The sequence below is a fragment of the Copadichromis virginalis genome, linkage group LG15 (assembly GCF_057382275.1).
Source record: "Copadichromis virginalis isolate Kocher_CV1m ecotype Utaka linkage group LG15, C_Virginalis_male_GT1.1, whole genome shotgun sequence".
NCBI lineage: Eukaryota > Metazoa > Chordata > Actinopteri > Cichliformes > Cichlidae > Copadichromis > Copadichromis virginalis.
The window spans coordinates 9,540,741-9,567,469 of record NC_140632.1 but is presented as its reverse complement, the minus strand read 5'-3'; the positions used below and the strand labels follow the sequence as shown (position 1 = coordinate 9,567,469).

The window sequence follows — 26,729 nt, the reverse complement described above, 5'->3', positions numbered from 1 at the left end:
GTCAGCACCATTTTGCTGGTGGTTTTGTTCATGGTTTATTCTTAATAAAGGCGATACATTCATGCACATAAAAAAACACGAGCAAAGCATTTTATGAGTTTTATGAAACACAATTCATACTTTTCTTCTTCTTTTTTTCTCTCTCTCGTGAGTCTTCCGGGAATTCCCTTCTTTAACCAAACAAGCACAAAACAAGCGCCATAAGTGCTCTCGTCCCATTAAACAAACCATAAAGACTAAACAAAGGTGTCATTGTGTCAAAAGACCCTAATTCAGGCTATAGGATTTTGCGCTTTCTTTCCCGCGCCAGTGTTTTGTTGAACATTCCTGGTTGTCATAGCGACGCCCAGCCCCTTTCGCGTCAGTGACGTCCATTTAGTTTTTATTTTTTCATAGCAAAGAAGATCGTGTGTAATCATGAGGAGGAGCCACATCAACAGAGAAACACCAAACCGACTTTTTCGGCATCGCCTGTGGAGACGGAACGTGCACACGAACACGTCAGGGGCCGTTCCCGGAAACGACGTCGGAGTGAGAGCTCTGAGTGTTTTCAAGTCTCTGACAGTCCTCCCCTTTCCTCGGTGTCTGCGGGTCAACGGAATGGAACGGGACACCAAACAAGCCGTTTACCTTGAGCGGTGTTTGAGTTCTGTTTGAGTGGTTGGCATGAAGGTTGCTGACCTGCACTGTTTGAGTGACCTGGTTTTTGCTAGTGTTATTTCGTGTTGGAATGATAATTTAATCGAAATAAAATTATAATAATAACAATAATAAGAAGAAAAAGAAAGAAAGAAAGAAAGAAAGAAATGCAATTTCTAAAAGAAAAAATATTTTTTTATATTGCTGCTTTTGAAAGTATTTAAACTCTCCGGTTATCTAATAGCTGAAGTTATTTATTTTTTATCGCTGCTCTTTGGCTCCTCAAAGGAGAACAGTTCACTAAAATGACCGTGAACTTGGATGCCAGTGGATCTAAAAATAAACTCCACAGTCTTTGCGCATTCACGCTCAAGTTGCTTTGAAGAAGACAACTGTTAGAGATGTGCTGAGAGGTGAGTATTGTTCGACCTTTGAACTTCGTTTTGTCCCAGGCCGCTCAAGCCGACCACCAATAGTGATGTGCCGGTAAATAGGGCCCAAGGCGGGGGGGTTGCCACTGCCGGGAAGTACCCGGGAGCACAGAGCAAACAGGGGGGGAGCCTCTCACTCTATCCAGCGCTTATCCCTTTCACTTGGGTGGATTCGTGAGGTCACATGAAACCTAAATATAGCCCAATCCAGCCCGCAAGTTCTTGTTATGGGAGCAGAATTAGGTTATGCGGGAACATCAATTAAAGCCCGGGCTTTAATTGGTGCCGATAAACTGCATTACAGTCTGTGAGAAAGTAAGTCACGTTGCTCCTGTCTAGAAATTATATCAGTCACTGGCCTTCTTGAATTCTCCGATTCCCTCGTGAGTGTGTTTTGCACATCTGCGGCTGCACCTAATTGCCACCCTTATATGGAAAGGTGGGTCAAATCCTTCGCATCCTCAAACTAACGCCTGTGCGGGCATTCTTGGCGCAGCTGATGACGCTGATATCAGGTACAACATAGGGTCAGTCTCTGAGAGCTTGTTTTACTTTCTTTTTGCGGCAGTGAGTGAGTGGGCCACACACAGCCCGGCAGCGTCCGTCTGCGCGCTATCCTTGTGCCACAGCACGCCCCCCCTCTCCCCCCTCTCCTCCCGGAAATACCATATATGGCTCGACCGGTCCATCGGCGATTGGCTGCTTGGCTTCAGCGACAGTTCTGTTGCTGGAGCTCTATTCATATGTAGAGACAGGTGAAAGGCAATGTGATACGTGAATGACACTTAATTTTGACGGCTTATAAATAATCAGACAGTGTGCTGGAAGCTTTGTGAAAGAATTAAATTAATGCCGGATTTTATTTTGTGTCTATAAATAGAAGTTGGAACATTAGTGCATAATCATTGTTCTAATGTGGACAGTTTGGAGGAGAAAGAATCGGGGAAGCACCACACTGGCTATTTTAAAACCATTTATTAATGAAGCCTATTACACTGCCTCCACTTTCCTTCTAAAGCATTGAGAGCTCGTGTTACCGTGAAAGCCCAGAAGCATTAAACAAAGGGTAAATGTCGAGAACATCTGAGGGCATGACGGGAACATATAGCCTGTGATGCAGATGCTGCATACATGAAGTGACGTAGATCATTCATGGCGGTGGGCACCTTTTGGAGGGAGGGGTGCCACTTTCTATGTGCACACTTTTTAAAAAAAACCATTTGAGTTCTGATAATAAGCTGAAATGAAACAATGGGTTAGTGTTGATTTTTACGCACTTCAGTGATTTGATTGTTGAACTGTAAAAAACCCCATCTGCTAACCCCTTTCTCCAGTCACTTCTCCCTCGGTGAAATGGTTCGGTCTCACCACACAGATTTCATTCATAAAATTCCAGCTCACTATAAAAGGCGGGCCTCTCCACTATGTGCACAGTTATGAACCTGGCAAATGGAATATAGGCGTCCGGGACATCCGTTTTCTGTCTAGCACAGACTGACTGTTCAGTCTCTTATGCGGTGATTTAATTTTATTTTGAATTTTTATTTTTTAATGAAACCATGCATCCAGACTCCAGCACTGAGTTCGACTTATCGTCCAGCTGTAGCACAGCATCGCCTGGCGGGGACACCCCTGGGTGCAGTCAGCATCCTCCTGATTCGCTTTCATCATCAGTGGACAGCACCAAGGTAGAGCCGGATCTCATCATTACACACACAAAAACCTGATCACAAAGCGTAATCTTGTGTTTGACGCATGCGGGTGATAGAACTGCATTCCTCAAATTCTTCACATTTTTATGAAGTCCTTTTCATGCACTGCATTTCCCCTAGCAGGATTACTATCCCGTGTTGGAAAAATGACTAGAAAAACATGCGTATCTCTGTAGAAAATCCCTAAAAAATACCCCAACAAACAAACAAGCAAAAACAGCGCAATGATATTATTATTTAAATAAAACTGTTTGTACTGCTGTCTGCTTCACAGTCTTCGTTGCAACCTTTTTTTTTAATCTATCATAAAAACTGATGAGGATGCGAGGCTGGTTCTGAGGTGTTTACAGAGAGCAGATTTTTTTTGTCTTCTTTGACATTCCTTGGACAAATGATTGATGTAACATTTAAACATTGCTAAAGGTCAGCCAATAACGTGGTCACCCATTCGTCAGATACGCTAAATTAGTATTTTACTGCATGCATATGCATGTCTGTCTGGTGTGGGTTTTTCCAGGATACTGAGACCAGTGCAGCAGCCTCCTTTGTTCCGACTGTGACTGCAATCTCAACATCGCCAGAACTAAAGTGGATTGTACAGCCTACAGTCATCACATCTGCCTCTCCGTCGCCCTGCCGTGCAAAGCCCAAAACTCGTGCAGCGACCCAGTCGTCTTCCCGGCCAGGTGCAAACAAGGCGAGAGCCAGCAACAGGAAAGGGCCGAAAGAACAGGTAAAGAGAAGAGAGGGGTGGGCGGTGATGCTGATGTGTCAATCAACCACCAGTCAATCAATCAGTCAGTACAGCGAGCAAAAGAGCACTCTGCCCCGATCCCCACACCATCCCCAACCACCTCGTTTCCACTCATTAAGCTTAATGTGAAAACTGAGATATCGCGATATTTTAGCGGGACGGGACGCAATTAACTGCTTTTTTTCTTTCCCTGTCGTGGGGAAATAAAGTGTTAGCGGATTGATCTGAATATTTTGCTGCGGGGAGTCAGTCATAAGCCGATTTGATCATGTTTAATTGGTGCAGAGAGGTTACTTTGGCGGGGGTAACGAGCTCAGCCTTGTTTATGTGCGGGATAGGAAATTGCATGCAATGCGCGTTCACGTGACTGGCTAGACCGTGCCAGTGGTGCAGCATTTTAACGCCTGAACTGAGAATCTTCACCGACCACATCAGCATTCACTGCATAGGAGATTTTCTCTCTCTCACTTTGGCACAAGAAACGGTGTTTAAGAGCCAACTGCCGACATGGCAAGACCTAGTGGGATGAGCGTTTAAATTAATGGGCTATTTCTGATTGATTTTAGCCTTCCAAAGAGGAGGAGGAAAGGAGGAGGATCAGGAGGGAGAGGAACAAAATTGCGGCAGCCAAGTGTCGTAACAGGCGGAGGGAGCTGATAGAGACCCTTCAAGCTGTAAGTAATGCTTTGTTAAATCATTATAGAGGATTCATTCTCACAGAATACTTTGCATACTTCCAAAGATGAATAATGTCTCAGTTCACAACAGCGAAGCAGAGCGGTAGAGCCACATAGTTTTTTTTTTGTTTTGTTTAGGGGTTTTTTTGTGCTTTGCTCATGCTCTTTTCTTTTCTCTTTCTCCCTCTTTCCCTCAGGAAACTGATACTTTAGAAGAAGAAAAGTCCACCCTGGAGACAGAGATTGCCAACCTGCTAAAGGAGAAAGAGAGACTAGAGCATGTCTTAGCTTCTCACCAACCGTCCTGCAAACTCTCCTCAGATGATGACGGCAATGGTGATGATGATGAGGGGGATGATAAGGAAGATGATGTTGACACAATGCTGCAGGATCCACCGGACTCCCCGCAGCTGCTTTCCATGTTAGAGAATGGAAAAACCCCAGAGAGCAGCACAGCTGGAGAAGCCCATATTGGTCAAGACATGAGCAGTGTCCCTTGCATCCCTGCTGCAGCCATCTTGGGAAACTCCAACATCCTTTTGTGTTCCAGCGCAGAAGAGGAGGCTCTGGAGGAACTGAAAGGAGATGACTTGGATGACTTGGTGCCCAGCATACAGATGGAAGTGACGCCCGAGACGGCCGCATCTGTCCCTGACATACTACAGAGTACTGACCTGAGTGGGCCCTTCTGCCTCTCAGACTGGGAAACCCTGTACAAGTCCGTGGCAAGCGACCTTGAGTCTCTGAGCACCCCAGTCATGTCTTCCAGTCCCACTTGTAGCAATTACCGCACAGTGTTTTCCTTCAATCACTCCGAGATTGATTCCCTGGCTGACGGTTCCGAGTGCCTCAAAGGCAGCCTCGGTGCATCCGAGTTAATGAAAGATAGTCTTAACTCGCCCACACTCCTGGCCTTGTGAATGCAAAGAAGTTATGCAACAATACTGTATTCTAACCAGCCAGCAAGCTCCAGTCGCTCTCAAATAACCTTTTGTAGTGTGAGTTTCGATGTCGTGCATATACCTGAAAATCAGAGATTGTGTAGACGCAGTGTTTTTCTGTGACTGTAAACACGGTTGAGTTCTTCCATGCTGTTGCTGCAGTTGTCTGAGATGAGACCTTGTGCTAGTAAAATGCATGCAAATACAAGTCATCTGTAATCCAAGAAGAGATGGTATTGTGTTGTTAAAAAAAAAAAAGCTCTGCGTGTGGTCTGAAACGAGATCCTGCTGAGTAGCTTAATATATGTGTAACACTGTTTTTGACAAAGCTGTGATGTAACAAGTGAATTATAGAAGGATACTAATATGTAAGTGTAACATCTTGCTGTAAGGTGCCCCCCCTCCCCCCGCCTCCAGACCTGAACTGACATTTCCTTTTACATTTGTTTTCCATGAAAAACAAGATCATGCCATGTATTTTATTGAGATGTATTTTATGACATAGTTTATTTTTTTACTTATGAAAATATAGAGATGCAAAAAAATCAACAACAAACAAACAAAATCAGAAACAAAAGAAAACTAGAAACTAGATATTGATAAAATATGCTGGAAATAAAATACCACAACTGCAATTAATGCTGTGCTGCTGTTGTTATTGATTTAGGAGCATTTATATGAATAGATAGTCGGCACCACAGCCTTGCTTAGTTGGTGACTTTACATGAAGTTCCTCAGCAGATGAAGAAACCATGAGATGCCTTAGAAATGTGGTGGGAGGGGGACGAAGAACAGCTGAACACCTTCAATGCAAACTTCATCTGTAATAAAACTGCTTTAAAACCAGTTTAAATATGAATCTGACCTACCAAACACTCACTAAAACGTCAGAAGAAGAAAAATCCTAAATTTAAGGGTGGTATTAATGATGTTCTCGTCTCAGTATCAATCCATAAAGACGGCATTGCGCCTATTTCTGGCTTCGGGATTACATAAAGGAGACGCGTCGTGGACGGAGACGTGTTTGAATTGAGTGGGAAGCAGCGCAAACAGCAGGTTAATTATTTATTCACAGACTTCTCTCTGCTCCACTATTGTCACGGTCAAGGGAATCCGAGCGCACACACGGCAGCGCAATGCGTGCTGTGCGTGACGTCAGCACGCGATTGCCGTTTCGTTTCAGTTCCTTTGACCATATTTGGGTAGTTGCAGTTGTTTTGTATCCATAGCAACGGGTGTTAAATTTCGGAGCTGGAGAAGAAACAATCCAGAGGAGAGCGCGAGCCTCATTAAAGACCAAGTTTCTCATCACGTGACTGACGATAAGCGGTGCAGTCGGTAATTTAGAGGTGCTGAGGCATTTCTCGGAACAGCAAACGAAGGGTTTAATGAGGGATAAACCTGCTGGGGTTTGTCCTTCAAGGAGAAGATAGTGTTTCAAGCTTGCAGTAAGCATGTTCATCCCAGAGGATTACTTTTTATCCTTTTTTACTCATAACACAAAGTCCTTTGCAACAAAGCACACGGCTTGCATGTCATGCCTTAACAGTGAACGGTGCAGTTCTTCTTTTCATCAGTAGGGGTGGCTACAGCGAGAGCAACAGCAGAGCAGAGAACTTGTCATGTAATGAGGGCTGCAGGGCTTTCACTTCCCCCTTTGAATACCTCAGTTGTTACGTTTGCACAAACAGACCTAACCAAATCGAGTTGTTCATCTTTAGAAGTTATCAGTGATACTTAGGAAAGCATGCGATCTGCCTGATATATAAAAATTATCCTTTATTTAAGTCCTCTTACTGTAATCAACATAGCTCAGTTTTAGTGTATCTGCTAGGGTATTTGTGGACTTGAAGGGACTCGGTTTACAGCATGCATATTTGGTTGACTGGTAAATCTAAGCAGGCCACAGGTGTGGATGTGAGAGTGCAGCACATCTCAAAAGTATTCGCGGTGCTTCACTTATTTCACATTTTGTCATGTTGCAGCCTTATTTAAAATGGATCCAATTCATTTTTCACCTCAAAATTCTACTCTCGATATTCGCTTGAAATTCTCGCAAATTTATTAAAAATAAATGTACAGAAGTATTCACAGCCTTTGCCATAACACTTAAAATTGTGCTCAGGTGCCCCCTGTTTCCACCAATGATCTTTTAGATGTTTCTACACCGTGATTGGAGTCCACATGTGGTCAATTCAGTTGATTGGACATGCTTTGGAAAGGTACGTGCTTGTCTATATAAGGTCCTCCTACAGCTGAAAATGAATGTCAGAGCACAAATGAAGCCGTGAAGTCCAAGGAATTGTCTGTACACCTCCGAGACAAGATTATACCAAGGCACAGATCTGGGGAAGAGTACAGAAAAACTTCTGCAGCAATGAAGCAAATGCTGTTAATATTTGTATACACGTTATATTTTTGTCTTCTGTTGTTAATAAATTAATAAATTATGGGGTGTAGTGTAGAATTTTGAGGTGAAAAAATAATTGCATCCACTTTGGAAAAAGGCCGTAACAGGACAAAATGTGGAACAAGTGAAGCACTGTCAATACATTCCAGTTGCACTGTATACGAGACTTAGACAAATGTAGACAAAGTCCACATATTGGCACTGTGAAACTGACTGACATGGCATTAAGGATGAGTTATTTTATTTTTAAGATATTTTCTGAATGTTTATTTGCAACAGTGATGCATTTAAGCACAAACACTGCAATAAACTGAGGTCATTTCTCAAGAAATAATGTACATTTCAAGCTTTGCCTTGAATATGGACATGCCTGATCTGCTGCTGATGAATTGTTTGTGGCTGGTTCCGCTTTTTTAATGGTGCATAAACCAGTCTAATTCATTTGGAAGTGCCAGCAACATTCACCTTTGCAGATATTAGACAAAACTTCAGTTCAGTGTTTCTGAGGGTCCTGTGTGCTTTTCTTCACCATTTATCTCACGACTAAACTTCTTGTTCTTCTTTTTATATATCAACTGTGTGCGTGTGATGTCCTGGCGCATGGCTATTTCAGAGCGCTGACGGATGGGCCCGTCAACAGCTCTGATGCTTCGTGACTCACTCACTCCGTCCACTCCACTTGTTCCATCAAACTATGTGTGTCCAGCAGCGTGATGCTTCTCACCTCCCGAAGCCTGTTTCACAGTTGTACCATATCAGAGAGCCAGAGTTGTTCACAACCAAACTTTGTGTGTGAAATGTGAGCGGTAGGAGTTTTTATTTTAAGAGTGGGATTGAGGCCAGGGATTGCTAAGTGAAAGAAGTGGTTTTTTGCTCTCTAACTTGAGCTAAGAAAAAGTAGCAACGTCATCAGAATGAGAAGTGGTGACGCTGCAAGCATTAAAATATGTTTGCAACAACAACAGTTTTTTTAAGCATCAAATGCAAGCACAGAAATGAGCCCTTTCATTGTTATATGTTGTTTATTGGATATTTATTACTGATGCATCATGTAGCATACTGTATGTTGTACAAGCAGCAATCTTGGGAGCTTGGACAGAAAGACTTCTTTAAGTTTCTTGAATACATTTTTACATTTGATGGGGTGAGACAGTAGTTTCACCCGAAACCTCTGCTGATAACGAACCACGCCTTTTTTACACTTTGGTTCATGTGATAAGGCACATGATTAATAGTGAGTCAAAGAGCAACTTAAAGGACTGTCCGTCTTTTGGTTTTAGAACCGATGAAGCCTCTTGAATAAGAGGTGAAACATCTTTAAGAAACTTGAAGAAGTGCAGTTGCTTTCTATCCAAGCTCCTTAGACTACCATGACCTGGATGAGCACTTAAACAGACATTAGCAGTAGTATTATAACACTTAATCTGATCAAAGGTGCCTATTTATCTGCAGCACATTCATAAACCCATAATATATTTTATAAACTGCTTGATTTTGTGTAAAATCTCAGTCTATACAGCAGCCACAATGATCACATTAGAGACATTTAAATGTAGCATAAAATCCAACCCCCTTAATTCATGCATCCAAATCATTGAATTCAGGGGTTTCAATCACTTCCATGGCCACATGTGTTTAAAATCAAGCACTCAGGCATGCAGACTGCTTCTACAAACATTTGTCTAAGAATGGGTCGGTCTTAGGAGGTCAGTGAATTCCAGTGTGGTGCCGTGATAGGATGCCACCTGTGCACCAAGTCTAATTGTGAAATTTCCTCACTACTGAATATTCCATAGTCAACTGTTAGTGTTATTATAACAAAGTGGAAGCAATTGGAAATGACGGCAAGTGGAAAGTTTGGTAGAGGGGGGGGATTATGTTGTGTTTTTATTCTTTTTAGAAGTTGCACTTGACCCTTAACTAAGGGGTCAACTCTTCAGCATACCAAGAAATTTTAGACAACTTCATGGTCCTAGCTTTATGAGTTTGGGAAAGTCTCCTTCCTGTTCCAATATGACTGTGCACCAGTGCACAAAGCAAGGTCCATAAAGACATAGATGATCAAGTCTGGTGTTGAAAAACTTGACTGGCATGCACATTCAGCCCAACTTTGGGATGAGCTAGAACAGAGATGTTAGCCAGGCCTTCCTGTCCAACATCAGTGTCTGACCTCACAAATGCACTTCCCATAAGAATAGTCAAAAATTCCCATAAACACTCCTAAACCTTGTGGTAAGCCTTCCCAGAAGAGTTGAAGCTGTTATAGCTGCAAAGGGTGGGTTGACATCATATTAAAGCCTTTTAATTAAGAATGGGATGTTCCTCAAGTTCATATGCGTGCTTCTCCCGTTGGAGAAAAGGTGGGCGTGTTCAGGCAGATTCAGTCTCCTCTTGCATCACCTGTAAATGCGAGAAAAGCTTAATCCTTAAGCTCAAGTTCAATAACCTTACCGTCAAACACGTAATCTTAAACTGTCCCTATATCTAGGTGGCAAGCATAAACAAAAAACTCCCACCTGAGTGTACAGCTAAATATATTATTCACACCTCTGCCTTACTCTGACTTGTTTGAGTGTTTCCTGTGTAAAAGAGCCTGCAGGCATGTGGTTTGTTTTTAATATACTGCATTTGGGATTTGATAATAATCAAATGTTTGCATGTTAACAGCTTTATAAAGACTTAATCCAACATCTGTGCACATTTTTCAGCTCAGCTGCAGGCTGGTTAGCTGCTACTTTCCACTTATATTGCTTAGACAAAGTCTCCACTTTCAAATCTTTTCTTTTAAAGACTTGAACAGATTTGTGGAAGCCTTGTTTTTTTTTATGTGGCCATGTGGTATTTATATATGAATGAATGAATGAATGAATGAATATTCTTTATTGTCATTGTCACAGGTACAATGAAATTGAAAGATGTCTCTGGTCAGTGCAACATCACAAAAGATAAATACTTAAAAACTATAATTAAATACTTAAAAACTATAATGATAGGATATAAAAGATAGAAATACATATAAAATACAGTATTCTCATACCGTAGATACACCCAAGCAATCCAGGCCTAAGGCCCCATACAGACACTCAACATACGACCTAGTTGATATATCACTCAAACAATCAATCACTCAATCAATTTGTTAGCGCATCCAACAAAACATGTGTTTCTGTGTGTCTGTGTTTATAGTTGAACTTAAATGAATTGAGCGAAACATGAAGAAGCTCGAAGGCTTTCAGGTTGGACTTATTTCCAGCGATATCAGCCCCCTGTAGTATGTCTCACATCGCTTGCCTCGGTTCCAGATTTCCATCTTTCTGTCATTCATCACGTTGCTCAACGTTTCCAGCTCTGTTATCTCACATACCTTCTTACCAATCTGTTTCCTGCTTGCCGTCATATTCCCGAGGAAGTGCTATATTTGCAGGGATAAATCAATGTCATGTGCTTTTTGGGAAAGGTTAGGTCACCTGATATGGGTAACGCTGCCAACAATGGTGCTGGTACGTGCGTGAACTCACCGTCTCCTTCCAACTGCAAGATGGCACTTTCAGTATTACATCAGAAAGATCTTGTGCTGATTCAGGAGTTTATGTTGAAATGGCTGACCTGTTCTTTTCTTGAGTACCAAACGAATAAGTTGCCACACATACAAAAATTTGGATTGTTACAGGAAGGGAAAAATGTGCTTCTTGTAGGATTTGATGCAGCATGATATGGGAGGAAGAGTAGTGTTATGATAGATGAGTCTGTTGTGAAAGAGAGATGAAGTGTGTAGTTGGCTTGATTTCTGTGAATGGAGTCTGCTAAAGCACCACATGTAAGCATTTCTGTGTGTTACACCTGCTGCTGCATTGTAAATGCTTCAGCTAGTGTACTCCTAAATGTTGGCATGTCGCCACAAGAGTCAAAGTATGAACAATGTGACGCTCGCTGAATAAACTGTGACAAAACAAGAATTTCCATTTGCTCCGGTGCTGTCAGAAAATGGGAAATGTCATTCTGTAGTAACACAGTATTTCCAAAGGCTGGCAAAACTCAGGACATCTGTGATAAAGTTTTAAATAACCTGAGCTGTCGTGTGAGTCTTCGCACAATTAATAGACACGTTATGATTTAGTCTACAACTGTCTGAGATTCTTGGGAAAGAAGAAGAAAGGAAGGAAGGAAATCAAATGGAGTAGTGTTAAAAATAACATTTAGTGTCTGCAGCGTGGAGGTTAATGAGTCAGATTTTGTGTCTGGAGGTGTCTGGTTCACTGGGTATTTCCCAAAGATGTGCTGTTGGATAATATTACAGCAAAACATTTAACCTACGGAATTTATTCAGGCCAAGGGTTTGGAAAAGATAAAGAAGTGTGACTGAACTTGTTTATCAATTTTAGAATGTGATGAAGACTTGGAAATGTACCAAATGATTAGAAAGACAGAAAAAATAAATAAAAATGTTTACTTGCTTTTGGCAAAAAATATTTGGTTTTGCTTTACCTTGACTTCTGACACCCACGTATTATGAACTCTGCACGAGTTTGGCAGAGCAGCAAAACCACAAACTCCACTCACTCTCCATTAATCAGGGTGGCAGCTGCTCAAAAGTGCACCCGAGCGCGTGCTTTAATGCAAAGCAGGATTGCAGCAGACAAATAATAAAGCTCTTTATAGGCAGGCGTTGAGGTACGATTGCAAAGGTTTAAACAGGAAAGTAGCTTTAGAAACTTTGTGGTTTACACATCCTGAGACAGACCTGGATTTTCTTTACCAGCACCCTTTTTGGTCATTCCTGTGCACTGTTACACACTCACTAAAGATCTTTTTCCTTTAACTAACGTGCTCTACACACTTGCCTGTATACCACGCTGTGTTATTTTCTTAGTTTCATTATCAAGGCTCATTGTTTTCGTGAGTAACGGCTCTGTCTTCGAATGTCAAATGTGCACCATGTGTGTTCATGTAGTGAGTGACATTTCTGGCTGCCTCCCTGCAGGCACAAAGGAACCCGGCTGAAAGCCTACACCTGCAAAGGGAGTGCTACCTCTGTTTTAACCACAGACGTCCAGGACCCTCGTGTTTTATAATAATCCGTCTGGTCATGGACTCAGTTCTGCTTTATTAACTCCACATGTCTCCCCTAAAAATTTGTCATCTGCGTTAAGAGCGACTCTGACGCACAGTCGGCCCCGACCTGCCGTCAGATGCGAGGCATAAATCACAGCAGAGAACCAAATTAGAATCTAAAAAAAGGAACAGAGCGGGGCATTTTGGTGAGCCTCCAATAACTCAGCCGCTTTTTATAGGTCGAACAGTTGAGCTGGCATCGTGCAAAACCAAAACTGAGCCTAAGCTGATGTTGAAGATAAAAACATGACATGCAATAAGAGACAATGAGGATGGCTTGGTGTGTTAAGATAAGGTGCTTTTAAAGCAGTTTGAAGATTTACCAGAAAACAATAGCAGTGTTTGGGGGTGACAGCGCTGTTTACATCCATTTTCAAATTGTGGCACAACTTCTCAGCTGTATCTGCAATATATAAAAGGAGATGCATAACTCAACACTGCTATAAAGTGAAAGAGGGCAAAAAGCAACTCCTTGTAGTGGCAACAGTTTGTTTGTAGCCTTTTAAAACGATAACTGCACGTCCCTATAAGTAGAAATGTCCAGTTACATGTAGTTTCTGTTGCCCACAGTAGAGGGAAGCATTAGGATGAGGCTTTCAGAACTTTCTGGAACCACCTTTAGAAATATTTCAGCACAATTTTGTTCACGATTGTTCACAGGAATGAATAAAGAAAACAAAAATGGTCTTTCAGGGTAGCTATTGTGCAACTACCCTGCAGGACCGACTGTATTATTTGTGCAACAAACTTCCTTAACCACATTTTTTTTTACCTTCGTGTTGAACTTTTCTAAGAAAAGGTATGCTGCAGCTGCAGCTGTACCTTTGAGAGCCAAAAGGGTAAAGGGTGAAAAACAAGGTGAAAGAAGTGCAGTGAAACTGTGGTGCCAACTCTCCAAAAAACACCTTCAGATGTAGTTTTGTTTATGACACAACAAGGAAACTAAAGTAGAAACTTGACAACTGAAAAGCAAGTCGTCAGATTAAATTGAAAACAACAGGAATTACCTTAAATATCCCCTGAATTATACTGCTGTACTATAGTTTTTCCCTTAAAAAACATAAATCCCCTAAAAATATGTATGTGTCCTCTGTAAGTAGTGTACTTTATTGAATAGGTAGATCATACGCAATACAGGCTTCAAGTTTCCATATGACAGAGCCTAAAGAAGCCTATTTACAAACTAAAAGTGAAGTCAGAGATTCTGCTCATTAACATGCACGTTAAAATCAGATATGAGGTTGGCACAAACTTTCCACTTTCATTCTCCACAGCAAACATGAGATCTTAGTTTTCAGTGGAAGAGTTCAAAAACATTTAATCTCCAGATGTTCAATTGAGACTTTTTTTTGTTTGGTTCTTTGTTTGTAGGCTGCAGAACTCCAATGTCAGCATTCCCTTTGTGAGGCTATGCTCAGACTAGGTTTTTCCAGGGATTTGCATAAAAATATTTTTAAATCTATGCTCAGTCAATTCTTAACACTTCTGCAAAAACACTGCAGGCTTATGTGATCTACTCAGCAGTAATATCACTTTAATAAAGATATTAGTACATGCAAGCAGTGTATATGCGCCACGTAGGAATGCCCAGGTTAAATAAGTGCTCCCACAAGATTAGAAAGATTACTTTAATTACTACGTTTAAGTTTTTTCCTTCCTCTTTCTTGTGAATACTAGTTAATGCTCATATTTTTTGTAGTCATTTTTATTTTCATTCATCAAGTGCAATCATATAATCTAAGAGATACGAAACAGGAAGGAAAGGCTGAGGTATGTCAAATTACACAAGACTGAGAATCAGTGGCAATACGTCTTATGGACTGATAAATCCAAATTTGACGTCTTTGGATCAAATCATTGTTGACGTGTGTTGAAGAGGTCAGGTGAGAGGTGCAACAGTGAGCGTCTACAGCCATCTATAAATCACAGGGCAGGTCTGTCAGTCAAAAGTTCAGACTGTGCTGAATAAAATATGAATATTGTGTTTCACTCTTGTTAGAATTGCACAAACTCAATTTCAGTTTTTGCCTTTTAAAGTGCATTTCCATTTATATTTGTGTGTTTCAATAAAACAGTGCACATATGTGCTGTTTTCCCAGAAAAATATAAAGAAATGGGAGCTCCTTCAAGATTTTTGCACAGTAGTTTATATCTTATTTATATTCAAATGAAAAACAACAGAAGGAAAGGGGAATGTTAGAGGCCTTAATGGTCACAAATCAATACATTTTCATATGCACTAAACTGGTAAGTCATAATTAAACCATGCATGAATTGCTTTCATATCTTTGGGCCTCTAAAAATGTCTTAAATCAGGGATGTCAAACTGATTTTACATTGTGGGCCACATACTTTGATCTTAAGTGGGCCAGACTAGTGAAACTCACGTTCTGTCAGAGTAAACACAAATTGAATCTAAAGATCTTAGAACGGAAGAAGCTTCTCGGATGAGAGGTGGAAACCTCTTCAAGAAACTTGAAGAAGGCCAATCAAGTTTCTTAGATTACCATGACCTGGATGACTGAGAACCTTCACAGACATGCAAATGGAATCCTTAAGATATCCTAATATGAGAAAAACAAGTGTAATTTTAACAGCAGGTTACAGTTTTCTACCTGAAAAAGAAATGCTCCTGCAGTACATCTGTCAGCACAACTATATGGACTTAAAATATAAGAAATAAATGAAAGATAGAAGGTTCTGTAATTTGACCAGACTGCCCTGTAATTATATAAAAATGTGTTGTTGTTTTTTTGTTAATTTCCAAAAAAAAGCAGATGGTGCTATAAAAATCTAACTTTACCTTTTAATTGTATTATTCTATTATTATATCTAGTAATTATATTGCTTAATTACTCAGGCCAGTCTGAATGGCCATGGGTGGGGTCGTTATTAATGGGAAAAGCTGTAAAACGTACTAAAATAAAGTTAAAAGTCCGAAGTTTGTGATCTCTTTCACGTTGTTCAAAGCCATCCAGTAGGCGGGACTGAAGTCTTTGCACAGGCAGTCTCTGCCCCCCTGGGCCTTATGTTTGACAACCCCTGTCTTAATTTAACAATGACTATGAAAATCTTTTTGTGTGTGACTTGTTAGCGCTGCACGTACTGATATAGTTGATAAAAACTGTCACATTGCAACATAACCTTTTTATTAAAGGCTATAAATAACTTACTACTTAGACTGGTAGTCTATATTTTTGTTGTTGGCAGTGCCAAACACCCGCAGCTAAGATGAGTGCGGTGTGTTTACAGTCACAATTTTATTTATTGACTCGTTTATTGCCGTGGCAGACGTGTATTTACCCGGGAGTGCGTATCTCTTTCTCTCCGTGTGTCCCCCGGGCTGAAACTTTCCTCTCCGCAGTCTGTGTATGTTTTCTTGTTGCTATGGGCGGGGCCTCAGTCGTCCTCCTATTTTCATCCATGCTTACGTCTGACGCAGCAGTTCCGCATTCCTGAGCGAGTTCAGTACTTAAACGGGCTGATGCAACGACCTCACTTAGTCCCAAAACCCCACATCCGACTCCTGACTCCCACACGGTCCTCCTAATACTGCGGATTTTTTTGGACCTACAACAGGTAAGTGTGTTAGCGAAGCGTCGAGATATGTGCTGCCGTTGCCTCCTAGTCTTTGTTTCTGTGTTCGTATTTAGCTAAAATGCCAGGCTTCGTGTTTTTGCATTTTTCTCACACTTTTTTTACTACGTTGTAGACATTTACCACAGTGCATTTTTTCCTCGGTATGTATTACAAATTCCCGTGATCATTTATGTACGTATTCCTATATTAAAACCTACTGTCACTCAGCTGCTCGAGAAAGTCCTAGTTTCCTTACAGTTTTAAAGTTTTCCGTGCTCCTACCGCAGAAGTCAATTTGTTGCGTCCGCAACCATTAAGCCCGTTGTTGTTACAACTGTTGTAGCAACTGTCGCTTTATAGCTCGTTATTTACAGCCTCGTTAGCTAAATTATAGCCCGCTTGTGTCAGGGTGTATTTTCATCTCGGGATTCTTCCTTTCTGTGTTGCTAAACTCAAGCGTCGGTTAGCTTTCTGAAGACAGTTATGCAACGGTTTACACTCATTGAGAGTTTCAAAGTTAACCGCTAGCTATGCTAGCCTGTTACAGCGAGCTACATGGCTCTGCAAGGCTGTACCCTTTCACTTTCAGCAAACATGTGTCTGAAAAGTTTTTGTACAGTCATTCTGTGCATTGGCGTTAATATCGGACTCTTAGTCCAGTCCAGCTTCTCCATGCAAAAATTTTGCAGGGAGCTGTAAGATAAGACGTGCAGGTCAGGTCTGCAGAATTAACACCCATTATTTATTTTATTCCTGTTTGGTTTGTCAGCCCCAAAGTTATTACATTATAATAACATAAAACAGAAACAAAACGGGGGAAACGAGAGAAAAGGTGTTTTTTTTTTTGTCGGATCCTTAAAAACTGTCTTTAACATGACATTTTAACAACAAAATAAGGGGTCCATTGGAGATTGTAAAACTTTCCAAACAAAGTTGCATCAATTTAAGACAAATCTAGATGCGATTTATCAGAGATGCTCTCTTGAGAAGAAAATATCTTGGTGCTGTTAGCTCACCGTGAAATATAAGTAATGCAAATGAAGTGTGAGATTTCTTTGGGAGCATGGGAGTACAGCCAAGAATGTGTGTTCCTATTGGCTTACATTTGTAGTCTTTGCTTTGGCCCCCAAATGCTTGAGTATAGTTTTCTGGGAGCTGAGAGGAAACTCTGTTTGTGTGTAGGGGGGTGGGGGTTGTGTGTGTGTGTGTGCACGCGCGTGGTGCTTAGATGTATATTTGCATATCAGATAAACATACTCCAACCCTTGACTTTTTTTTTTTTTTACTACAGCGACTGTTTGTTTTCCTCTTGCTGATGGTGTGAGCTACTGAAAAACACGCCCTTATCAACTTCTTCTAAAAAGATTTACTGTATATGTAACTGTATCCAGGCCAGCTTATCTGCCCTTGTTGACCTCAAGGTTAGAGGCCAATCGTGGAATTGGAAAAATGATTGGTAGGGGATGGTTGTCACTTGCAAGTTCATAGGTTCAGCTTTTTCCTATATGGAGGTGCATACCGTTCAGCGGGTGCAGCGTACAGCTATATGCCACGCAGGGGAAACTATTCGTGTGTGCTCTTTATATACTGTATGCTTCCTTTGTGTCTGTGTCTGTGTTTGTGTGGGTCTAAGTGAATGAGCATGTTGCAGAGGGTTTAAATGCCCCAGTGCCTGCCTGGGCACATCCGTAGGATGGTTTCTGCATAAATGGAACGCTGCAGTGGATTAATGGGGAAGGGCTGGCGAGCCGACAGGCAGCGCGGGGCCGACGGGGCTGTGAGGCTGGACGTGGGCGCACAGTTTATTTTAAGTAAAAATGCCTTCCAGTGTGTCTCTGGAGAGCTAGAATTGCCAAGCTGCACCTCAGTACACTCAATAGACAGCAGACGCATTGCAGGCGAGCGAGCCAACTATGCAACAGCCAGGCTCAGTGGTGCTAATACTAAAATGCTGGGGGAGCAGCCATTCACTGCTATGGGTATCACATTATCAGTATCACATTGTAGTCCCCCATAAGCCTTTCCACATGGTTTGTAAAAACCTTTTTGCCAAGGAGACTAGATGCAAACTGTGGAAGCAAACAGCCACATGTCCAAAGGTGTTACTGAGAGAAACACTGGTGTTTCTTATAAAAGGACCCTTTAGAAAAAAAAAAAGATTAATGGAACCCTTTGTGTTAAATGTGGAGCTAAACATAAACCTTTTAGCTTCTAGTCTTTGAGAGGAATAAAAGCACTGAACGGCTTGTTTGATCGCTCCAGTGTCTGCACTGTACAAGTGTATGCTTGACATGAGGCGGATGAGGAAACACTAGAGGACAAAGTATGAAACCTCATTAAAGTGACAACCACAAGTTACATAAGAACTGAGATTGTTTCAACAGGCAGCATTAAATCTAATTTTCTGGACTTGGTTGGCCAATATCATGTTGTCAGAGATTGCACAGGACTTGTCTTGGATTTGTCATAGATGTGAAATCCATACGTTTAAAAAGGCTTTTGCCAGCATTTTGCATTTTGACTCCTTTAATCCGTGTCTGAGCCAAGCCTAAGCTTTGTGCCATGCACAGTCTAATCTTGACTTACAGCATGGAGGAAAAATAGTAACGTTATAATAACTCGACCAGGACCACCCAGATGCAGAATATAGATGTGCGACTGTTTGAATGGCACGAAGCAGACCAAGCAGGAACACAGCCAAAGATCACATACTAATGTTTGAATGATGGCAGCCACAGCCTGCATGCTTTGTGCATATCTGCAGGTGTTTAGTGTTTGGATTTGCCTGGAAAAAATGTCGTTCTCAGGTCAAAGTCTGCAATAAAATGCAGCAGTTAAATGGGCTTCTCTTGTGTAATTTCAACAAAAGATAAGCTCTGCATGTGCTGCACTCCATCCCACTCACTCCAAACTGTAAAGGAAAAGTATTGCTATTACTAGCTGTGGACTGAATTGCTTTGGGAGTATTAAGTCAATTCCATAAGAGGAATTTCTGGTAAAGTTAATTTTGTCTCGGCAGCTATTTAACCCACAAGAATACCCCCCCCCCCCCCCCCCCCAAAAAAAAGAAAAAAAAATCACTTCCACTCATCTTCCATCAGACCAGCACCTATTAATCCCATGTCTGCGTCTTGTCCTGTCCCTCCAATGAAAATATAATGAGGGCTTGGAGGAATGTTGACACTGTATATTTGGACTGTCCTGTTCTTGAGGAAAGCTGGTGCCAAATTCCCTGGTTTCCTCAGAGGATTGCGAAAGGCTGTAACTCAACACACAGCCTGACTGAGTGCAGACGGTAATGATGATCTCCTAGACCTTGGCCGGAGATTGAGAGTGTTCCTTGGCCACAGCCTCTATGCTCATTGCTCATTTTCAGGGCTCATGTTGAGTTTGGAGCTGTAGAAGCACTTTTGCAAGGTGTGCACTGGTGTGTGTGGCCCGTGCAACGACTTAATAATCCAAAATTAGACTCTAATAGTGTGCTGACAAATGGTGGCAAAATGGCATCAAGGGAAGCATGCATGTCTTTCCCGTAATGCAAGCAGTTTTGACTTCTGTTTTCAGTTGCCATAGTGGTTGCAGTATTATGTACAGGTAATGAGTAGCCTATGAAAACCCCTGTATCCTTGCTCTGACCATCTCAGGCAGTCTTTAAAAAGAATGAGGATAACGGGGCCTCCAGTCATGCTGCTGGTCTATAAGAGCCTGAATTCTTTGGTACTTCTAATTGCTTTCAGGAAATGGACACATTTGGCCTAGCAAAAGACGTGAGCACGCACACACCTTCAGCTAACTCGCATGCAGTTAGATTGGCTCTGGGCTAATGCCAGAACCTATATTTCATAGCTAATACGTGATGTTTCCGTTCACCGCCCTTGGCTTCAGCTCACGTCCCCTCAGTGAGCTAGCGGTGCCCACACTGCTGCTGGTGTTGTGTAGGTATCTTTGTCCGAGGCTGCAGTGGACCTAAAAGCTGTGGCACTGGCTTTTCTGCTCGACTGCAAAAGCACAGTAAGGCCGTTGCATCATCAAACGCTGACCACTAATCTTTGGCTGCAGGCTGCTGCTGACAGAAGAAAAGGAGAAAAGTACCCTCTTTTTTGAAAAATGTAAAATTCACTTTGACTCATGCTTTTATGTATAATTACACCCCGCAAGACATGCATCAGCAAACTTTCCCTGTGTTGTACAGATGAAGCTTCTGTGAGGTTTCATGTCTTAAGGCTTGAATGGGTGTTGAATTTGCAAACGGGGATTTTTTTAGACACTTGTGTGGCAGACGGAACAGATTAAACACAACAAACTTTCTACTCAACTCAACTTAAAAGTCATGTTTAACTCAGAACCGAGACACATTGAGTGCCTGTTATGTGTTAGAGTTTACAGTGGAGCTTAATTGTGTGGAATGGTGTATAACTCAACTTTCACGTCTCCTACTGATAGTCATCTTCTTTTATGCATCATTTCACCTTTGTCCTAGAGGCTGCTGGCAAAAACTGTCTCTGCACACTTTTGATTTGTGTGATCTCATGTTGTGCAGTCAAATGTGAGATTTATTTAAGCTTATATAATCAGCGCCTGTGTATGTCTATATAAGAGCTGACTTCAACTGCATGTTTCAACACGCCGTACTGAGGAATGGGGGATTTTCCTTGTAACGTATCTAACAGTGCAGAGTTAGGTTACACTAGGGTGTGTTGAGCCAGTCCAATCGACATAAAATAAGATTATACTTGAATTAACATATTTTCTTCAATGTCAGCTTCCCTTGAAAAATTGTTTGTCCAGGTTGGAGCCTAATTTGAGTCTGTAAACCAATCCTCACTGTCTGGCCAACTTTGATATTAGACTCTATTTTGGCTCTAAGAGCAGTTTGCTCAGTAATTCCTAAAAGAAGCTTCAGTTCTTGTGGCTTTCCTCTCAATCCGGAATTTAGTTTGGATCCCGTCTTTTGAATTCCATTAAAGTTATTGATCAGCAACTAGCTGTGCAGCGCTACTATTGTCTGTATTTCCTTGTTCTTACACACTCTTTCTTTAGAACGAGTTGGCTTTGGCACCCTCCACTCCACTACAACACTCCTGTGAGTTTCAGAGAGGAGGAATTTTGTCTGAGGGTTTTTTTTTCTTAAACCAGGGCTGTCTTGTTCCTTTCCTCTCCAGCAAAAACAACAGGCTGCTGCCAAGTGCAGTGTAAATGGGAGTATACATAGGGCGAGAGAGAGGGGGCAGTTGGGATTTAAGTAATAAAATGCCTCATGAGGGACTGGCTCCACACATCAACTTGTCCTTGGGTTTAATACATAATGCAGACTTCTGAAAAATCAAAAGAATTAGCAAGATTAGCTTATTTTTACTGTGCGTGCACTGCATCTTTAGTTTAAATGTGATCTGAAGTTTTAGCTTAACAAATTTATGGTTATAGGGCTGTTTTAGACCTGACCTCTGCACTACACTTGATGCAGATGGTTAAATGAATGAATTCTAGTGCAAATTAGACAGACAAAATAATTTGATTTATTTAGTTCATATATATCTCAGAGGTTCATATTGATTGCTGGATTCGGTCTCCGCCATGCACGACAGTAAACTCTAGTGAGCCTGTAAAAACACTTTGGGACCAGCCCATGCATAGGGTGGAGTACGTTAGAATAGAGTTACATAACCCTGCTTTTTTTCATTACCTCTTCCATGGCCTTTGTAATACAGAAAGTCTTTCAGCCCAGCGAAAAAGGGGTAGCAATGAAAGAAAAACTTTAACTACTTTAACTTTAAATACAGTCAGCCTGTCAGCTAGTTACCCACCAGCAAAGTTAGCTGTTTTTGTAGCACTTCACAATACACGTCTTTGTTGGTTTGGTGTGAGAGGTGCTTTGTTCAGTTGGTGCCTAACCTGTGGAGGTTCGGCTACGGCTGAATGCCGAAGAAGCAAATGTGAATTAAACTGTTAACGCCAAAGTTGCATTGATACCATCTGATACCATTTGCAAGTTTGGCTGTTGAGCCTATGTTTTGTCAGTGTACCCAAAGAAGTTGAAGTATCAGGTGTGCAGGAATTTAGTCAAATAGATTAGATCTACTTGTAATTCCCTCTGAAAAGGTGAAATAGTCTGCCAGTGTTTTGCTTACAATTGCCATTTTTTGGGTGCCTTTATTTTCTGCTCGAATGCGGAACAGTAAGAGTAAAGTCAGTGGGTCTCAGTTTGCCTCTCCTCAGAGATCGCAGGGATGGACAGAGTAGAGTCGGTTCATGTTACACTGTTCTCATCTGGAGCATTTGTTTTTTATTTGGCCATCAGAAGTTTTCCAACTCTCTGCCTTACAGTAATTAGAGAGACGTCTTAATTCTCCAGCCACTTCCTTTATGCCTGCGTGAATGCTGCTTTTTCTCCTCTGTCCTTCATTCCTGCCGGATTACATTAAAAAGTACTGTGGTCAAACCCTCCAAAATACCCCAAATTGTTGGAAGAGGGGTGGTGATGGAATGCATGAGTGTTACCCAGCTCTGTTTTGGCACAAATGCTTTTCATAACTTTTAAAACCTTTTCATGAGGAAACAAAACAAAAAAAAATGAACAGAGATCAAAACTTCTTTGTAAATTATCTGACGGTAAAAGACGATAGTTAAGATAAGATGGATCTGTGTTTTAGATCAAAAAGCTTCAAAAGCTTTTTGAAAAGTTTTATTCGTTGCTTCCTTTTGCATGTGAAGCTACAGCAATGAGTATGTCGCTGCTTACACTGTCTGTGTTTGTGTGTGTGTGTGTGAGTGTGTGTGTGTGTGTGTGAGTGTGTTTGGGTTTTTGTGTTTTCTTTTCTTCACCCGCTGCCTACTGAAAAGATAACACAGCTGTCAACACAATCATTTTGAAATCATTCTTAGAAACAGCAGCCAGTATTTACAAAGATATTTGATGACGAAGACAAAAAATGGTGAAAAACGAGTGTGTGTCAAAGGCAAGCTGTATAACATCATAATAAGACAAAAGATGCCGTCAGATGGCTGCAGTATAATAAGTATAAATGTTTATGTTATCATAACGGAGTCAGAAAAGGGGGGGGGGGGGGGGAATCCAAAGAAAAATGCATGCACCCATGACATGGTTTTTGGTATGAATAAAACCGTAGCTATCAGTACAGATGCAGGGATAGATCAGATATAAGGTAGTGGGCTGGAAGACTTTAAAAAATTAAGTTAGTATTTATAATCAATATTTCTTTTCCTTTGTGAAAGTGAGCAGAAATTGATAACAAAGCATTATGATTAAATAGAAAAAATATTAGTATTGGCACCATGAAGTCTTAAAAAAATTTGTTTTAATTAATTTCATTATTTCTTCTTTTAGAAATAAAGATTTACAGACTCAAGTATTTAAAATAGGTGTGTGCACTATGCTTCTCTCTGTGGTGGAGAAAAAAAAGCTGAATTTTCACTGTCAGCGAGTTGTTTTTAGGCTTGACTCTCATCCTAATCATCCCCCTCTTCCTCTTTTCTCTTTTCCTTCCTCTCTTTACCCCCTCGCCTCTTCCCCTCCCCTCCCACAGCGGCGGTGGTGGCCGGGTTGGACATGATGCCGGGACAGATACCTGACCCTTCGCTGGCGGCGGGCTCCCTTCCCAGTCTGGGCCCACTGGCGGGCATCTCGGCCACCACGCTCACCGATCAACTCAAGCTGGCTGACTTCCGCCAGCTGGGCACCATGCTGTCTCCGCTGCACTTCCTGGGCAGGCTGGGGAAACGGCCGTTGGCCATCAAGACAGAGGTGAGGAGGAAGAGAAAAGAGGAAACAGAGTGTGTGAAACGTGAATGTCATGGGAGTATTAGCCAATCAAGTCAGGCTTTATCGTTTTATCATTAAGAGTCATTTTTGTCTGTCACCCAAGTATGGTCACAAAAACAGAAGACATGGTAGCAGCCAAAGTGTCAAACTCATGGCTTCAAATCAGTAAGCCAAGGGGTAACCTCAGGGTGGCTGTGTCCACTTTTTTGTACAACCTGTGATTGAAATGGAAAAATAAGAACAGTAAAATGTAAAAACCTCTTCTGTTTTAATATTAATGATACTTTGTATTTGCAGATGGATGAAGATGAAGAAAGGAGGAAACGAAGACGAGAGAAAAACAAAGTTGCTGCAGCACGATGCCGAAACAAAAAGAAGGAACGGACTGACTTCCTTCAAAGGGTGAGTTCATGATTCAGCACTGCACGCTGAAGAGCAGAACAAAATCATTTTTCATGATCTCAAACCACTTATTCATGTTTGTGGTTAGATTAGTTTTTGTCCTCAAATTTCAATATCAACTCATTAAGCGTAAGATTGTCCTCTGTGAGGTGTTTTTTTCCAGTAGTATGTACTAATTGAATGCCTTTGTCCAGGAATCGGAACGTCTGGAAATGGTGAACTCGGAGCTGAAAGCCCAGATCGAGGAGCTCCGTCTGGAGAGGCAGCAGCTAATGGTGATGCTCAATCTCCACCGGCCGACATGCATCGTGAGGACCGACAGCGTCAAAACACCTGAGAGCGAGGCCAACCCACTGCTGGAGCAGCTGTCCTCTGAAACCAAGTGAAAAAAGAGAAACCAGGGAAGTTCCTGAAGCCCAAACTAGCACCACCGTGGCTGCCGTTTATATGTTAACATAACTGGCAATACATTTCTAAAGAAGCACTTGAGCTCCAAGCTGGAGACTTTTGGAGACTTTGTCCAAAGATCTGAGGTTGTGGGGCTTCCTCAGTACTGCTACACGAGCTGGCTCTGTCCATTGGAAGACTGGAAATACCCAGGTTCATCTCCACATTAAGTGTTGTTGTTGATACCCGCTGTGCCTCGTTGTTACTTCAACCATCTCTACAAAAAAGGGACCAATGGAAACAGTAGAGTATGACTGGAAACAGCGCTGAGGAAACACACTAATATCACTATGGTGCTCTGTTACAAAAGCCCTGCGTAGATTGTGTGGCATTGTTTCAGTGCCGTGTTCTGCAGTTTTCCTAATGTATGCTAGCTGAAATATACAGGTGTAGAGTTATTAGGATAAAATACTCATTACAGATACACCAAATGGAGTAGAGGTTTTTTGTTTTTTTTCAATGTTTATTTCTATACCCTGCCTCGACGATGGCAGTTACCGGTTGATCCGATTTGTGGTGACGCTGGCGTCATGAAAAGCACATATACACAAAATGTTTACACCCTTATTTTTTGGACTTGTTGTCTGTCCATTATTGTACTTGTTTTATACTGCTTTCTATACATAAACATATATGAAATGCTTGTGAATCACTTGATGTGATTTGTCTTTCAGTCTTTGCAGTCTGTCATGTTGCGCTGTCAAACAGCTGTGAAAAGGAGTAGAGGCTCCTCAGCTGAGCAGTATTTCAGTGTCTGTTCTGCATCTCTCTTTATGTATAAACTGATATCCTGAATAGATTAAATTTTATTTTCTAACTACAAGAAAGACCTTTTGTTTTCCTTCCATTACGTTACACCTGTAAAAATGCAATATTGCAATATACTGAAGTTGAATTTGCACCAGCCGGTCATGACACTAGAATTACAGAATACCAAATGTTGTGCAATCACGTTTTCTTCAGCGCTATTCTTCAGTATATTGCCAAAGTCAGGGCTTTACTTTTGTTTGCACAACTCTGAAAAGGTCACTCATGCTTTTATTTCTTCGAGCCTTGATTAACATAGATCCCTTTGTTCACTGCTCACCGCGAGAAATGACAGACGGCACAGAACTAACCCGACAGCAGACGCCCCAGTACCTGCTGACGATCACTGGCTGCCTCTTCATTGTAGAATTTATCCTAGTACTTTATTACTGTTTACAAGTCTGGTGTTTATTGGAACATGTATTTTATTAGTATATTTATTAGAACGGACTCTTTTTTTTTTTTTTTTTTTTTTTTTTTTGTGAATATGATACCTCACAAACACTTGGAAGACATTTCTTTAAATTTAGCACAAATATGCAATTGAGCTCAAGGATGAGCTAATTAGATTTTCATGGTCAGAGAGGAAAGGACACTGTGACATATTGCCTTGAGAAAATGTTGACTTCAACTAAAGAACGAACTGACTAGTAAAGAAGTGAAATCATGAATGGGCTTCTCTAGCTTCTCTAGCTCTTGCTGGGACACATAATCTCTCACTTAGATTTCTGAGATGCCAAAAAGCAGATTTAGTTACAGCTTTAATGTGGTCAATGAAACTAATCCTTATCCACGGTTACACAGAGATTTATCGCATGAGTTCTTTAGCGCACAAGAGTCCACAGTCAAATATCAGTCACTCTAACCTCATGACGATAACATTTTACACAGGATAAAAAGGATACACAGGATACCCACATGCGTGTCTACTATAAACAAAATCAAATCAAAGCTCTGTGAGAACATTAGAGTCAAATACGTGGTGATCCTTTCCTACAGCCTTTGCACTTAAGTGTTAACAATTAGTAATAAGAAGCA

At 41.3% G+C, this 26,729-nt stretch overlaps 2 protein-coding genes across 2 annotated transcripts; both read left to right on the top strand.

Moving 5' to 3' along the window:
- The first annotated feature begins 1,062 nt into the window (after nt 1-1,062).
- LOC146691784 (protein c-Fos-like) lies at nt 1,063-5,789 on the top strand. The gene is made up of 4 exons (XM_085431767.1): nt 1,063-2,758; nt 3,300-3,515; nt 4,103-4,210; nt 4,411-5,789. The coding sequence occupies exons 1-4, from the start codon at nt 2,630-2,632 to the stop codon at nt 5,131-5,133; spliced, it is 1,176 nt and encodes a 391-aa protein (XP_085287893.1). The 5' UTR covers nt 1,063-2,629; the 3' UTR covers nt 5,134-5,789.
- A 10,322-nt stretch (nt 5,790-16,111) lies between these two features.
- LOC146691783 (jun dimerization protein 2-like) lies at nt 16,112-25,711 on the top strand. The gene is made up of 4 exons (XM_085431766.1): nt 16,112-16,255; nt 23,800-24,017; nt 24,333-24,437; nt 24,632-25,711. The coding sequence occupies exons 2-4, from the start codon at nt 23,823-23,825 to the stop codon at nt 24,821-24,823; spliced, it is 492 nt and encodes a 163-aa protein (XP_085287892.1). The 5' UTR covers nt 16,112-16,255; nt 23,800-23,822; the 3' UTR covers nt 24,824-25,711.
- The last annotated feature ends 1,018 nt before the right edge of the window (nt 25,712-26,729 follow it).

Coding starts and splice junctions, on each gene's coding strand:
- LOC146691783 (XM_085431766.1), top strand. CDS start 23,823: ATGATGCCGGGACAGATACCTGACCCTTCGCTGGCGGCGGGCTCCCTT. Junction 24,018..24,332: donor CGTTGGCCATCAAGACAGAG/GTGAGGAGGAAG, acceptor TTGTATTTGCAG/ATGGATGAAGATGAAGAAAG. Junction 24,438..24,631: donor GGACTGACTTCCTTCAAAGG/GTGAGTTCATGA, acceptor GCCTTTGTCCAG/GAATCGGAACGTCTGGAAAT.
- LOC146691784 (XM_085431767.1), top strand. CDS start 2,630: ATGCATCCAGACTCCAGCACTGAGTTCGACTTATCGTCCAGCTGTAGC. Junction 3,516..4,102: donor GGAAAGGGCCGAAAGAACAG/GTAAAGAGAAGA, acceptor GATTGATTTTAG/CCTTCCAAAGAGGAGGAGGA. Junction 4,211..4,410: donor TGATAGAGACCCTTCAAGCT/GTAAGTAATGCT, acceptor TCTTTCCCTCAG/GAAACTGATACTTTAGAAGA.